General features: G+C 39.7%; 2 protein-coding genes across 3 annotated transcripts in view; one reads left to right on the top strand and one right to left on the bottom strand.

Moving 5' to 3' along the window:
• Window positions 1–4342, top strand: part of znf644a (zinc finger protein 644a) — a 14299-nt gene extending 9957 nt beyond the window's left edge. For both annotated transcript variants that reach the window (XM_088429406.1, XM_088429407.1), the window contains 4 exons: window positions 296–865; window positions 1703–1828; window positions 2163–2265; window positions 3391–4342. In XM_088429406.1, the coding sequence (XP_088285532.1) occupies window positions 296–865; window positions 1703–1828; window positions 2163–2265; window positions 3391–3595 (1004 nt within the window). In that variant the 3' untranslated portion in view covers window positions 3596–4342. The remainder of the gene's footprint in view (window positions 1–295; window positions 866–1702; window positions 1829–2162; window positions 2266–3390) is intronic.
• Window positions 4098–13375, bottom strand: LOC148415058 (uncharacterized). Its single transcript, XM_088429414.1, has 11 exons — window positions 13004–13375; window positions 12619–12743; window positions 11416–11509; window positions 10644–11211; window positions 8668–8743; window positions 8440–8506; window positions 7463–7610; window positions 7240–7300; window positions 5362–5492; window positions 5195–5284; window positions 4098–4612 (listed from the first exon to the last, which is right to left on the bottom strand). The coding sequence occupies exons 1-11, from the start codon at window positions 13102–13104 to the stop codon at window positions 4592–4594; spliced, it is 1482 nt and encodes a 493-aa protein (XP_088285540.1). The 5' UTR covers window positions 13105–13375; the 3' UTR covers window positions 4098–4591.

Raw genomic sequence — 13375 nt, 5'->3', positions numbered from 1 at the left:
TTAATTTGATGATTATATTTTTCATGTATATATAATACCCATAAAAAAAATGTCACATGTCTAGATGCAGACAACAGGTGATTGGTTGTAACCCAAGGCTTGAGGACGTGATGTCATTTTTGTCAGCAAATGCATTTTGGCGTAAATCGTATGCATCGCCACAATTCAGCTCTACAATGTCCTCTGTCTTTGCAGATTTTCATAAATGACCTTAAAGCATACCAGATGTGTTAGAAACATGTCAGTTTTGTTTTTTTTTTCTTTTTAATTGCTGACATTTGTTGTCTTGTTGCAGTGTTGCAATTGCCCCCCAATTCCGAGGAAAGTGATATTCACTCCTGTCCGTTATGCGGGGACATGTTTTATAATCGGAAAGGACAGTCCAACCACGTACGTGGGCACCTCAAGAAGATCGGCCGAGCCCATTTATCAAAGAACAAATCCCCATTAATTGTGCTCAAGGAGCTGATGCGCAACAAGAAGGAGTACTTGAGGGCCGTTCACATCCTCGGAAAGAGACGAAATAACATCCAGTACGGAGATAATCATTTCATGTCATCCTCCTATGGATTCCCCCAAGATGACTCAGACTCGAGTGTGTGTGCAGATGTGAAACCAGTCTTGCCTTCATTTTCAGCATCGGAAACAGACTCTGACAGAAAGCAACCACTGACAAAGATAGAGGAACAGGATTCACTCACGGACACAAGCGCGTTAATAGGAATTCTGAAGAAGAGAAAGTGTCAGGAAGACACCAAACCCAAGGCATTATTACCCATATCGAAGTACTCAGTTGCAGTCAACTCAAACGGTGAACAAAATTCAGGACCAAGAGTCGCCTCTTCGCTGCCGGTTACAATATCAGGTTAGTAACCTCAAAAATGAAATTCCTTACTGTTTTTATTTTGAAGCATGCATTCAATACCCGCACTGCAGAGAAAGCCGATGGTTGACCCTCATATCTAGGAAACGTTTGCACTCCCATGTGCTTAGTTAGAGTACTGATTCACTCTTATGTAGAGGAAGTCAAGCAAAAAAATAGTAATACTTTATGTAGGACTGGGCAATATGGTATTTTAAAAAAGCTTTCTTTTTTTCAGTCATTCTAGACAATTAAAATTTAAAGGAAGCAGCAAAAACCCAACAAATGCTTTTATTAAGAAAGTAAAAAGAAATCCTGTGGAAAATGATCAGTCAAAAACGATGGGTCTGGGATTAATTTTTAGTATTCACACACTCGATCAAATTTAATTTATTGCTCTGCCCTGGTAATATGTTCTGTGTCCATTCCTAGTCTGCATGGCATTCTGATTAACATTATGTATTTATTATTTTGTTTATTGTTTTGTGTTTTCACAGTGTTTGTTGAGTGGCCAATGTCACCAGATGTACAGCACTTTGTACACAGTTTTGTTTTAAAGCGCTATTTAACCCTATATATATATATATATATATATATATATATATATATATATATATATATATATATATATATATATATATATATATATATATATTAGGAGTAGAAATTAAAGGAACGTTTTAAAAAGTGAGTAAAAGTCATAAAAAAAATACACAAGAAGAAAAATAGACACTGTTGAATTATTTGTAGTTACCTTTCCACCCCAAAATGTAATTGAGCAGTTTCTATTTTGCACAAGGTAATCGTCCTGGTTTAAGTGATCCATGAATTATCTTACAGAGAAAGGTGAATTCAATCGGAAGGTGTGTGTCCACTGCAGTGCAAGTTTCCACAGTGGAGTTAGCCTGTCGAATCACCTGCGGGCATGCGCAAAACGGAAAAGAACGGCCGTGCTGGAGGGAACCGGTAAGAAGTGTACTGAATCGTTACAATGGAGGAGAGTTTCCAAGTTTGCTCACCAACAGTATTTCCACTTGTATGGCTGTTTACTGAGAAAATGTTAATAAAAAATAATAACTAAAAGTAGAATTACTTGCCCTTGGATGAAGTTTCAAATAATTCCTGAAGTCTTGCATCAAGTGGCATCGTGCAGATAGAATGGCTTGAGATCCAAGTTTTGAGACATTTCCAGGTAATTGTGTTGAAATGCAGTTTAAAATTGATCCAAAAATGTCAAACATTATTAGCCTCCGTATTCAGATCGTCTTTGGAAGTTTCTAAAGTAAACGATCTCTTTCAGAGTTTGATTGTAAAACGAGGAGGCAGCGTTTAAGGCCCAACTCAAAGAAGAAGGTGCTTCCATTAACACAAACTCCCGAGGAAACATACAGACTGACATGCAGGTAAATTGAGTATATTTTCTATTCAAGGTATTTTTCTATGTCTTTTGGGGGCCAGGACCGAATGTCCAAGCTTCTTGTATTCAAGGACCACATCAGATCTCTAAAATGGGCCAAGTATTTCATAGGTGATGTCCTGCATATACTGTATTTATGATCGTTGAAAGGACAATGTGTACGATTTCCACCGTTCTAAAGGAATAAATTATACGATACGTTTCAAAAACTTGCAAATAAATGTGTATTCAACGACCAACAGTGTTTTGAATATAATCGTAGGTCTCGTTATCATTAAATGATATTACATGGGCGGTGGCATTCCTCCGAAGGTCACCATGTCCGTTATAGCTCCGGACAATGGTAAATGCAGCATCTCCTGCCGTCCGTAATGAAAAAGTCAAAATCTTGCACAGTGTCCCTTTAAAATGTGGATTAAAGTATGTCAAATACTTATAGAAATGAATCTGAGTTTTCTGACTGATTTTACAGTAATTGATAATCAAGACAATCGTTTAATAAAACAATGCAAGATTATTTCCTTTACTAATTTTTAGTACAAGTACAATTATAAGTCATGAGAACACAAATTGAAAACATTTTATGTAAAATAGTACTTTTAGAAAATAATCCCTTAGAATATTTTTGTATAATGTGAATAAATACAATAATTGATACTCACACATTTTATTTATTTAGGATTGTGGTATCAAATGGATAGTTTTGAAGATTGAAAACCCCCCTTTTTTTTTTTTTATTCATTGTTTTACTTTTGTGGTTCATTTTACATTCCATACTTTTGTAGTGGCAAAGCCAGTTATTGAATAAATTACACATGTAAAATCATACATATTTTTTGTTTTATTTGAAAGTTAAATTTAATGAAGCTTGCGGTTTTGTTGTATTCAGTTTTGTAGACGTTTACAATTAGAAAATAGTAAACTATTTACATGTAAAATGGTTTTTATTTTTTGAAAAAGCAAAAATTGTGTTTATCTTGAATGCAGTCAAGGATTAAAAAAAAAAATTAAAATTAAATACATTGTATATGTAAAATTGCTTTACAAGTCACATTTTTCATCTGATATAATGGTTAAATGAATTAAAATTTTTCGTTCTTTGTGGTTCCAGATTCTGCGACCTGGTCTTCCAGGGTCCCTTGTCTGTCCAGGAGGACTGGGTTAAGCATTTACAGAGACACATTATGAACAGCGGTGTTCCCCACACTGGGCTGGCCATGCTGGAAGTCACCTCACTCCCCAGCGCCGACTTGGCATCTTGCATCAAGACGGACCCGGAGACCTCGCATCCCACAACCACACATGACGCCTCTTGAAGACAACAGGCACCTTTTTTGTCTATTAGATTTTCACTAGACTCTGTATATATACTTTTCACTTTTTTTTTTGTACTTGCCAAAAGTACACTCGTCTTTAAAAACGTCAAAGTACAACGATTAATTTGGATACTGCCCTGTTTTGACATCTTTCACCGTTTTTGAGTAACACTTCCAAACAGAACAGTTTTGTTTCATGCAGTACGTGTCTTTTCAAGACGACTTTTACCTCAACTTTTTTTTTTCCAAATTTGGGAGCAACTACTGTATCGATTTATAAAACATGAATAGGAAAAAAAATACTTTTTTTTACTACATCATTAAATCATTAAAAACGGTTGCACTTTTTATGGCACAAAATTTGAGTATTTCAAGAATGTGGAAATTCTTAAAGTGACAGGAACAAAAGGCACATTTATTAGAACCTTTTTTTTTTAAAGTAGAAAAACAGCTTTGTTTTCTATTCCATTAAAAAAAAAAACCTTTGGCACTTTTTATGGCATGGAATTTTGAGTATTTTAATTTTCTGGATCATGTAAAAAAAGTGACAGGCATATGAAAATCTTTAACTTTGTTTCTAATAAAAAAAGAATCTACAGAAGAAAAAAAAAAAACTAACATCCGTTGCTGTTTAGGCACTTCACACATCTATGATATTTAATAGTTTTTGGTAATAACTTAATTTGGAAATGTAGTATATAACAAACAACAAACATTTGTGTTAAATAAAAAAAATGCACAACTTCATTTTACCTCGTTGATGGTATTTTCTTCTAACAATCAGTTTGAGTATGCATATCAAAAGAAGTCACCTCTGACCCCCCTTGCCAGTCAGTAAGTATGAAATGGAACAATAGTTACTTTTTTATTTACTACTACAGCCGTAAAGTGAGCAAGTATTAACTTGTATGTGGTTATGATGATGGGGGAATTGGGTGGTTAACGTGTGGAAGATAGCACCAGGTGTACTGTAGTTCATCTCTCGAGGGCCATTTTTCATTCAAATTGTCTGAAACCCTGACACAAACACAAATAAGTTGGTTAGAAAATTCCAGTGATAAAGGATCAATGAACACACATCAATGAATTTGTCCAAAAAAAAATATATATATATATCAAGGCTATTGAATGACTTTTCTATTCATAGTTATATATTATTCATCAAATTTTCTTTATCTAGCGTAAGGTAAATGTACTAGTACACTCATTGTCTGCACTAAGTACAACTCCACACTGTATAACCCATAAGGCTAAATTGCAATGGTTAAGGACTGTGCAATAAATACTACTAGTGACAGAAAATTCGAAAATCTAACATCAAGCATTTTACTACTAGAAATTGTCCTACTAGTGTCCCAATGTGTCATCAGTAGCACGGGGCAGTAGTGGAACAATGCTACCGAATCGATAGTTGTACTCATGTACTGTTTTATCTTCCTAACGAGGACAAAGAATGTACTTATGCATGGATCTTAAGACAGAAGAGTAATTTTGGCCCACTGGCTGCATTGTGTGCTACTAGTAAAGCACTAGGTGTTAGCTCGGACAAAGTATTACTGCAAACAATGCGATGTGACAACTTCATATTTCCTACAATACCTTGATGAAATTCTCATACTGAGGCTGCAACTGTTTCATGATGGTATCTGCCTTGTCAAGTGAAGCGCGTCTCCTTTGCGCATCAAATTCCTTCAAGAAAATTGGGGGGAGAAAAACAATCAGAAGAAATGTCACATTCAGCAACTGTGAAGATGGACGTTAGTTACTTTGGTATTGAAGAGGTGTTCCGGAGAGTTAGTGTGATTCTGTACGGCTGCTGCCGCTGTGGAAACCAGTATCTGGCATGCCGCGCAGTGAAACAACGACACCTTTGTCATGTGGTGGTCCCCCTGCAGCGCTGTCCACACAAAAGACAAAACACTGTCAGAATTTATCCATCTATTAGGTTAAAAAAAAAAAAAAAAACGTTTACTATAAGTCACATCTTTTCCCTCCATGACTGTGACAAAGAGATTCAGGCTACCAGGTAGCACAAGTTCTAATTAACTTGTATACCCACCTACTTTAGACCAGGAGGTCTCGAACTTTTTGGAGTCAGGGACCTCTTTTAGAAAGCAAATTTTCCAATTGCAAATTGCACACCTTCTAATAACAAACCAGGTCAATTACCCCCAAGAGGTTTGCGGCCAATTATTTAGTCAAAAACAGCATTATATAATAAAATGCCGCTTTAGCTTTGCTGTCTTCATTGCCTCGTTAGCAAGCAATTGAGAACACGAAACACATTGACAAATTTCAAAATTACTACTTTTTTTTTTTTTTTTTTTTGATACATTAGACTGGTTGAATTGCTTTATTATAAAGTATGCAGCACAGGAAATCGAAATGTAATCGTTATCACGATATTGGCGCCACGATTATTTCAGCTGATCCTCGGCAGTATTAACATTTTAAAAGTCAAGCACCTTTTTTTAATTACAAGTCAAATCAAGTACTTTGTTATCCTATTACCATTGTTTCCCACATGTTTGCATGACAAAAGCTTTTCTCCTCCTAATACTATATATTATTTACCTGTGTTGAAAATATATATAGTGCTAGCTGTCAATTGAAAACCCGTTTTGAAAAATCTAATTGGAATAAATTAAGTTTGAAATGACTGAAAATGACATTTTGACTGCTAATTGAGTAAAATTTGCTTAAGTAAATAAAGTACTTGGTTCTAAGTAGGCTCATTTTTTTCATTGGTTTACACTCAGCAAGTAATTTAGCTGTGTGGCCCTGTGTGCCACGTTTTTTTCGCGTTATATTTGTGCCACAATTCCGCGCGCGTGGGAAAAAATTTTGAGCGTCAAATAAAACTGAGCGAGCGAAAACAGATTTTGAGCTTAGAAAAAAGTTCTTGAAAAGAAGTTTCTCGCTCAAAATTCCTTTTTGCTTGCTCGCAATAGCATTCTCGCGCTCAACATCTCGCTCTCGCTCTCGTTCGCGATACTGGTTTTGTGGCACAAACGTAACGCGTGAGCAGAACTGAGCGAGCGCAGAGGACGACTCGAGCGAGCGAGAGCTCGATGTTGAGCAAACGCGATGTTGAGCGAGGAAGGGAGGAGTGTCGCGAGCGAGAGCGTGATGTTGAGCGAGAGAGGGCTATCTCGAGCGAGCAAAAAGGAATTTTGAGCGAGCAATTTCTTTTTCTGTGTTCAAACTCCATCGGCGCGCGCTCCAACTCTTATCATTACGCGCTCAATAGTTTTTTTCTTGCTCTCAAAATCTGTTTCCGCTCGCTCAGTTTGATTTTCTCCGCTCAAATTTTTTTTCCGCGCGCTCGTAATTGTGGCACAAATATAACGCCATACGTTTTTGCCATGTCTTGTGAATTTGTTTTCATTATTATTTACTTTATTTATTTTAGTTTATTTTCATTATTTGTAAGTATCAAGCCTTGAAGCCTTGTTTATATACTGACATTTTTTTAGTTTGACCAAACATGATTTCAATATTGACCAAAATAACCGTAATCATTACTTTGGCCATAATCGTGCAGGCCTATTATTAAGGCTTGAATACTTTCACAATTTAATACACAATCAAATGAAATTAACACGCACTTTTATATATATTGATCCTCCCAAGTTAATTCATACCTTCAAGAGCGTTGCAATCTATGGCTCGGTTGCACTTGATGCTTTTATACAGCATGACATCCTGCAAACAAAAAAATAATGAAAATGAAATACAGACACTAATGGGTCCAGTCTATTAATATGTGTGCAGTACTCTTAAGTTTTTCCACTACGACAGCTTGCTAACACAAGTACGGTTTGTAATCCTGAATTGAAAATTGTAACATTTGTAACTTTTACACACCTGCAGGAAGGCAATCGTCATATCGTCGTAATTATTCTGATTCTGGATGTGCTCCATGGTGTCCCAGTGAATTTTGCTTTTCAAGTGTTTCTCCAGCTCATGCCCATTGCTCACTTCGATGTCACACAAGTCACAGTTGATGGTTATCCTTTAAAGATGATTTTTCAACATGAGTTGCAAAGACACTGTTTTGTTGTCGACAATACTTGAGACGAAAAGACGAAGGGAAATAGTAGAGCATCCTGGGAGTGTTGTCGAATAATCTACTTGTAGTTTTACGTTCGTGTTCATGCTAAAGTAACAGCTTATTGATTTAGAACAGCAAGTTATGTTTTGGTCGGGCCTGACCGAATTTTTAACTTTTTAATAAATAAAAGAGCATTTGTTTCCTTCCTCTCAATACATTTCAATAGATGTCAAGTGAATTTTCACTATTCAAGGGCCAGCCTAGCTCGTATTCTGCACAAATAACAAAAGTCAACAGTAAAAATATTGTTTTAAAAAAAAATAAATCAAATATTTTTGGGTTCCAAGAATACATTGTGTGGCGCAATTGATAAAGTTATAAGAACATTAATTCTTGCCATAGTACGTGTTTGTGTTACTACTCATTGAGAGGGTGTCATATTGAACACTTTTATGTTTTAATTACAGTGTGTCGCACCGGCGTTTTTACTTTTGTTTTTTTTAATAAAATTACATTAAGTTGTGTGTAAAATTGCGGCATATTTTCAATTCTTTGCCAAACTTCCTTGCATTGCTCACCGAATTATTGTGCGGTTTTGATGACCTCAAATGACCTCAACAAATGTCATTTAACATTTCAACACAAAGTTCATCAAATATTTCATGAACTGTCAAAACAATTTTGGCCGCGTAAAAATGAAGCTAAGAACAGGGAAAGTGGAATAGAGAAAATCTACAAGCAAGCCAAATCTTTTGGCTTCACACAATAGAGAACCATTTTTGTTACTCACTGGTCCATTCGTACAGATTTTCTCATTTTTCTTTTTATCCTTGACATCTGTGCATTGGGTGCTGGTTCTGCAAAAAAAAAAAAAAAAAAAAAAACTTCAAAGGATGGACATTTATAGGGATTAAAAAAATTAACATTACCGTAATCAAAATATTACAGTTGAACCTTTTTTTTTAAAATAAAGTATAAATATATACAGCTGGTATTACTTTCAAAAATATTTTCGCACCTGCTTCTACAAGCTCCTCCTTATTTTTACAGTCGCGCTGCAATGTTGGCGAGGATGATGTAACACGTGGGATCTTCTGTGGAGGTGAAAACATGGCAGTTTAGACAGTCCTTGTATTATCAGATCTTTTATGCAGCCAAGAGAACCAAGGCCATGTTTGGGCCTAATAGCCCACTTGATTCCTGTCCGGCATGAATGAACATTTAAAACAAAATAAACAAAAAAAAACCTGTGAACCCATTGGGTCTGGCAGGTTATTGCATCAACAGACTGTCATCAAATGTTTGGGGATCACAGCCTGCGCCGTATTTACACGTTAAACTTTGTTTCAGGGTCAATATATATACAAGCTTTAAGAAAAAAAAAAAAAAAACATGGTTGGATGTGTCGCAAGAGCTAGCTTCCGTAGCCGGGGATCGGTCCGCCTTTGGCCACCGTCCATCTCACATCGCACCTGACACTTTTGGCCCCTCCCACAGGTGGTGAGCCCATGGGAAGGGAGACCCACGTTATCCTTTCAGACTGAGCCCAGCCCGGGCCCCATGGATGCAGGCCCAGCCACCAGGCGCTCGCCAACAAGCCCCACCTCCAGAGGGGGGCCGTAGTGACCCGTGTCCGAGCGAGGGAAAACGAGATCCACTATTTGCATTTGTCATAAGGAATCTCTAAGCCTGCTTAGTCTGGTCCCTCAACTAGGATCTGTTTGTCACGGGTGACCCTACCTGGGGCTTAAAGCTCCAGACAACTTAGCTCCTGGGATCATTGGGACACGCAAACCCATCCACCACGATAAAGTGACGGCTCATGCTTTGGGGTACGGTGTCCTGAACCCCTTGATATGGGCCGTTTGGTCCCTGTACCACTGATGTCAGAGTTTGGTCCTCATTTCCGGCAGTAAGTCCAATCAGTTTTCAGTGGGGGTTGGACTCCTCCAAAGCTACCCTTTGTCACTGATTCTGTTCATTACCTTTATGGACAGAATCTCTAGGCATAGCCCAAGCGTTAAGAGGGGCCGGTTCGGGAGTCTTAGCTTTACATCTCTGCTATTTGCAGATGATGTGGTGCTGTTGGCTTCTTCAGGCCGTGACCTCCAACCCTCACTGGAGCGGTTCGCAGCCGAGTGTGAAGCGGTTGGGATAAAAATCAGCACCTCCAAATATGAGACCATGGTCCTCGATTGAAAAAGGGTGGAATGCTCTCTCCGGGTCGGGAATGAGGTCCTGCTCTAAGTGGAGGAGTTCAAGTACCTCAGGGTGATGTAATAGTTATGTCATCTCCAGTTAACTGATTCTCGAGTGAGGGTAGGATGGAACGGGAGATCGAAAGGGGGATGGATCGGTGCAGCGGCTGCTGTAATGCGGACTCAGTACCGGTCAGTTGTGGTAAAGAAAGAGCTGAGCTGAAAGGCCAAGCTCTCTATTTACCGGTCAATGTCCGTTCCAGCCTTCACTTATGCTCACGAGCTGCGGATTGAAAGAACGAGATCAACAAGAGTCTGAAATGAGTTTCCTCCGCAGGATATTCGGGCTCTCCCTTAGAGATAGGGTGAGAAGCTCGGTCACCCAGGAGGGACTCCGTGTCGAGCCGCTGCTCCTCTGCGTTGAGAGGAGCCAGTTGAGGTGGTTCGGGAATGTGCTTGGGATGTCTCCAGGACGCCTCCCTGGTGAGGTGTTCCGGGCATGTCTCACCAGAAGGAAGCCCCGAGGGGGTGCCAAGACACGCTGGAGAGACTGTCTCTCAGCTGGCCTGGGAACGCCTGGGGATCCCCTCCGGAGGAGCTTGCATGACGTGGCCGGGGAGAGGGAAGTAAGGGCTTCCCTTCTGAGGCTGCTGGCCCTGCGAAGCAACTCCGGACAAGCAGAAGATGATGAATGAATGGATGGATGGATGGATGGATGTGTTTGGTAATATAGCGTAAAATACCAACTTGAATGAATACGTTCCACATTAATTAGTACACTGAGGGTGGGGCATACCGGACTTCTGTACTCAGGTCTGGTCATCTCTTCTCCGTTGGTCCTATCTCTTCCATAAGACGCAGAATACTGTAAACTAGGTGAGCTGTCAGTGCACCTGTCAGGGCTGAAAGATCTTCGGCGAGATCCGTAACCAAAGAGATGACTTGACTGGACTTGATCTGAGTTCATGTCAGGGCTAGAGGATCGTTCCTCAGCCGGCCGACGACAATCTGGACTAACAACGTGGCTTCTGCTGCGCCTGCTTTCGTGCACGTCCGAGGCTCGGCCCAACCTCCACGGGGGGGTAACACGCCCACTTCTGTCCGGAGACATATGTTGCCATTCAAAGTTCTCATCCTTCTCGGGTGGGGAACGTTGCCACTCATCCCGCTGAGGCGGGGAACGTTGCCATTTAAGGTTGTCATCCTTCTCAGCTGGGGAACGTTGCCACTTTTCCTGCTGAGGCGGAGGACGCGGCCACTCAAAGTTGTCATCCTGTTCAGGCGGGGAGTTGGAGTTGACATCCCATAAGTTGACATCGAGCAAATCATCCATAGGTGGATCGAAGGGGTCATAAAATTCAGTCCTGTAGGCAACAAAATTAGGATGACTGTTGGGGGGGGCGCTACATGATGACACCCCCATTCCTTTATAAATGCATTTCATGGGCCAATGTGGTTCCTATCTAACTTCAATTTTGTATGGCCTCAATGGCATTTGACCTGAGCAGTTCCATTGTATTTGTTGTTTCCAGTCATTTGTATTGTTATAAAGACGGTGTGGGACTTACCTTTCGTTACTGCTTTGCTCCTCCGAGTGATCTTCAGGATTTTCCTCATTGATCGGTTTGAATGAAGACTTCCATTTGCCAGGAGTGGATTGCGCTAACATGTCAAATAAAATCAGAAATTATTATTTTGACTCGGTATAGCTGACTGCCAGCTTTGATTACACATCTTATATGGTAAACCCTCAACCCATTCATTCATTATTCAATCCGCTTATTCTCATGAGGGTCCTGGAGCCTATCCCAGCTATTTTTTGGGCAGTAAGCGGGGTACACCATACATTGGTTAACAGTCAATTGCAGGGCTCTCAAAGACTGACAACTATTCATATGCACAAACGCCCTTAAGGACAATTTAGAGAGTCCAATTTACCTACTACGCATGTTTTTGGAATGTGGGATGAAAACGGAAAGCCCGGAGAAGCACTGCGGGCTTATAGAAGAGCAGGCAGGACATGCCAACAAACACAGGAGAGACGGAATCGAATCCACAATGTCAAATGTAAGGCAGATGTGCTAACTAGTCTTCTACTGTGTCACCAGGTAAGGTAATCAATTTTCTCCAAATTTATGTGGACTTTAAGGTAAAGCACATGCAACAGTATTTGATAAAATTTTTCAACACTACTATTAGTGTATTATTTTGATATGTTATCTGGTGTAAAAACCGTTGACTGCATGTAGAGATTCTTTATTCACATATTACTTTTTATCTGGTCAAATAGTAACTGATCTTTTAATGTACTGTATATTTTTATTTGATCACAAACTATTTGTATGTCAACACGACTACACAACACACATATTTGTCATGAGCTGGACAAAATAAGCGGCTCGGTGGAGCCGTGGTTAGCACATCCGCCTCACAGTTAGGGAACGGAGTCAACAGAGTCATACACCTCCCTCTGGCCTTCCTGTGTGGAGTTTTCATGTTCTCCCCAAGCCCATGTAGGTTCTTTCCAGGCAATCTGGCATCCTCCCACACTCCAAAAACATGCAAGGCAGGTGTATTGGACATACAAAATGATTTGTGCGCCATCCAATTGGCTGGCAACCAGTTCAGGATGTTCCCCATCTATTGCCTAAAGTCAGCTGGGATGGGCACCAGTAAAGCCTGTGACCCTTGGGCGGACAATCGGCTCTAAGAACTGATTAATGGATGAACAAAAAGTGATGTTTTTTTTTTTTGTTTGTTTTGTTTTTTACCTGGCTGAGTCTGATGCTGAACTGCCCTCGCCCCAGTCGCCAGAGCAGAAGTACTTTTACTCTTTGGCTCGACTGTGGGTTTCACTAGAATGTGCATCATGAGATCTTTAACGGCGTCAGGCACTCTGGCAAACAATGTTTCAAAAAAAAAGTTACATGCAACGATAATAAAACAAATGCCGAAGCTAAACAGAGGATCGACGCTAGGACAACTCGTATTAAGATCGCTGCAGAGCTAGTTGGCTTTAGCCACAAAGCTCCATACACAAAAAAAATATCCCAAAGTGATTATATTATTTAAGTTAGACAACAAATGGACATGCTAAGAGATTTGTGGTATTGGAAAACAACGGCTAGCTGCTGACTGAATCGAGTCCAAAATTACCTGCTCGGTTGTGCTTCACTGAAGCGGCTCACTCTTCCACGAGTCCCCGTAGCTGCTAACCGTGAAGTGTTGCTATAAGCAACGTTTTGGAGAGGATTCATGGTTTTACTTGCTTTGTTTCTGAGAGGAAAATTTCTAAGTGGGTATGGTGCAAAAGCACAGACTAGAATGGTCAAGTAGACACCCCCTTCTCATATGTTGTCGAAAAAGCCACTAGGTTGTGCTACAGTATACGTTTCGAATTATGCGACGGATTTCGGATATTTCAATAAAATTACATTCATCAAGGGGTATCCAACTATTCATTAAGGTTGTACTCCCTACGAGCTTTCAAGGCCCCGAGTCTATTAGACTTTGTTGGTTGGTTTGGTT

This window comes from Hippichthys cyanospilos, chromosome 12, assembly GCF_059441005.1.
Source record: "Hippichthys cyanospilos isolate Australia breed blue-spotted pipefish chromosome 12, RoL_Hcya_1.0, whole genome shotgun sequence".
In the NCBI taxonomy this organism is placed as follows: domain Eukaryota; kingdom Metazoa; phylum Chordata; class Actinopteri; order Syngnathiformes; family Syngnathidae; genus Hippichthys; species Hippichthys cyanospilos.
The sequence above is the reverse complement of the archived record's forward strand: the minus strand, read 5'-3'. Positions and strand labels throughout refer to the sequence as shown.

Coding starts and splice junctions, on each gene's coding strand:
- LOC148415058 (XM_088429414.1), bottom strand. CDS start 13,104: ATGAATCCTCTCCAAAACGTTGCTTATAGCAACACTTCACGGTTAGCA. Junction 12,744..13,003: donor AGTGAAGCACAACCGAGCAG/GTAATTTTGGAC, acceptor ATTGTTTGCCAG/AGTGCCTGACGCCGTTAAAG. Junction 5,285..5,361: donor AACACCTCTTCAATACCAAA/GTAACTAACGTC, acceptor ATTTTCTTGAAG/GAATTTGATGCGCAAAGGAG.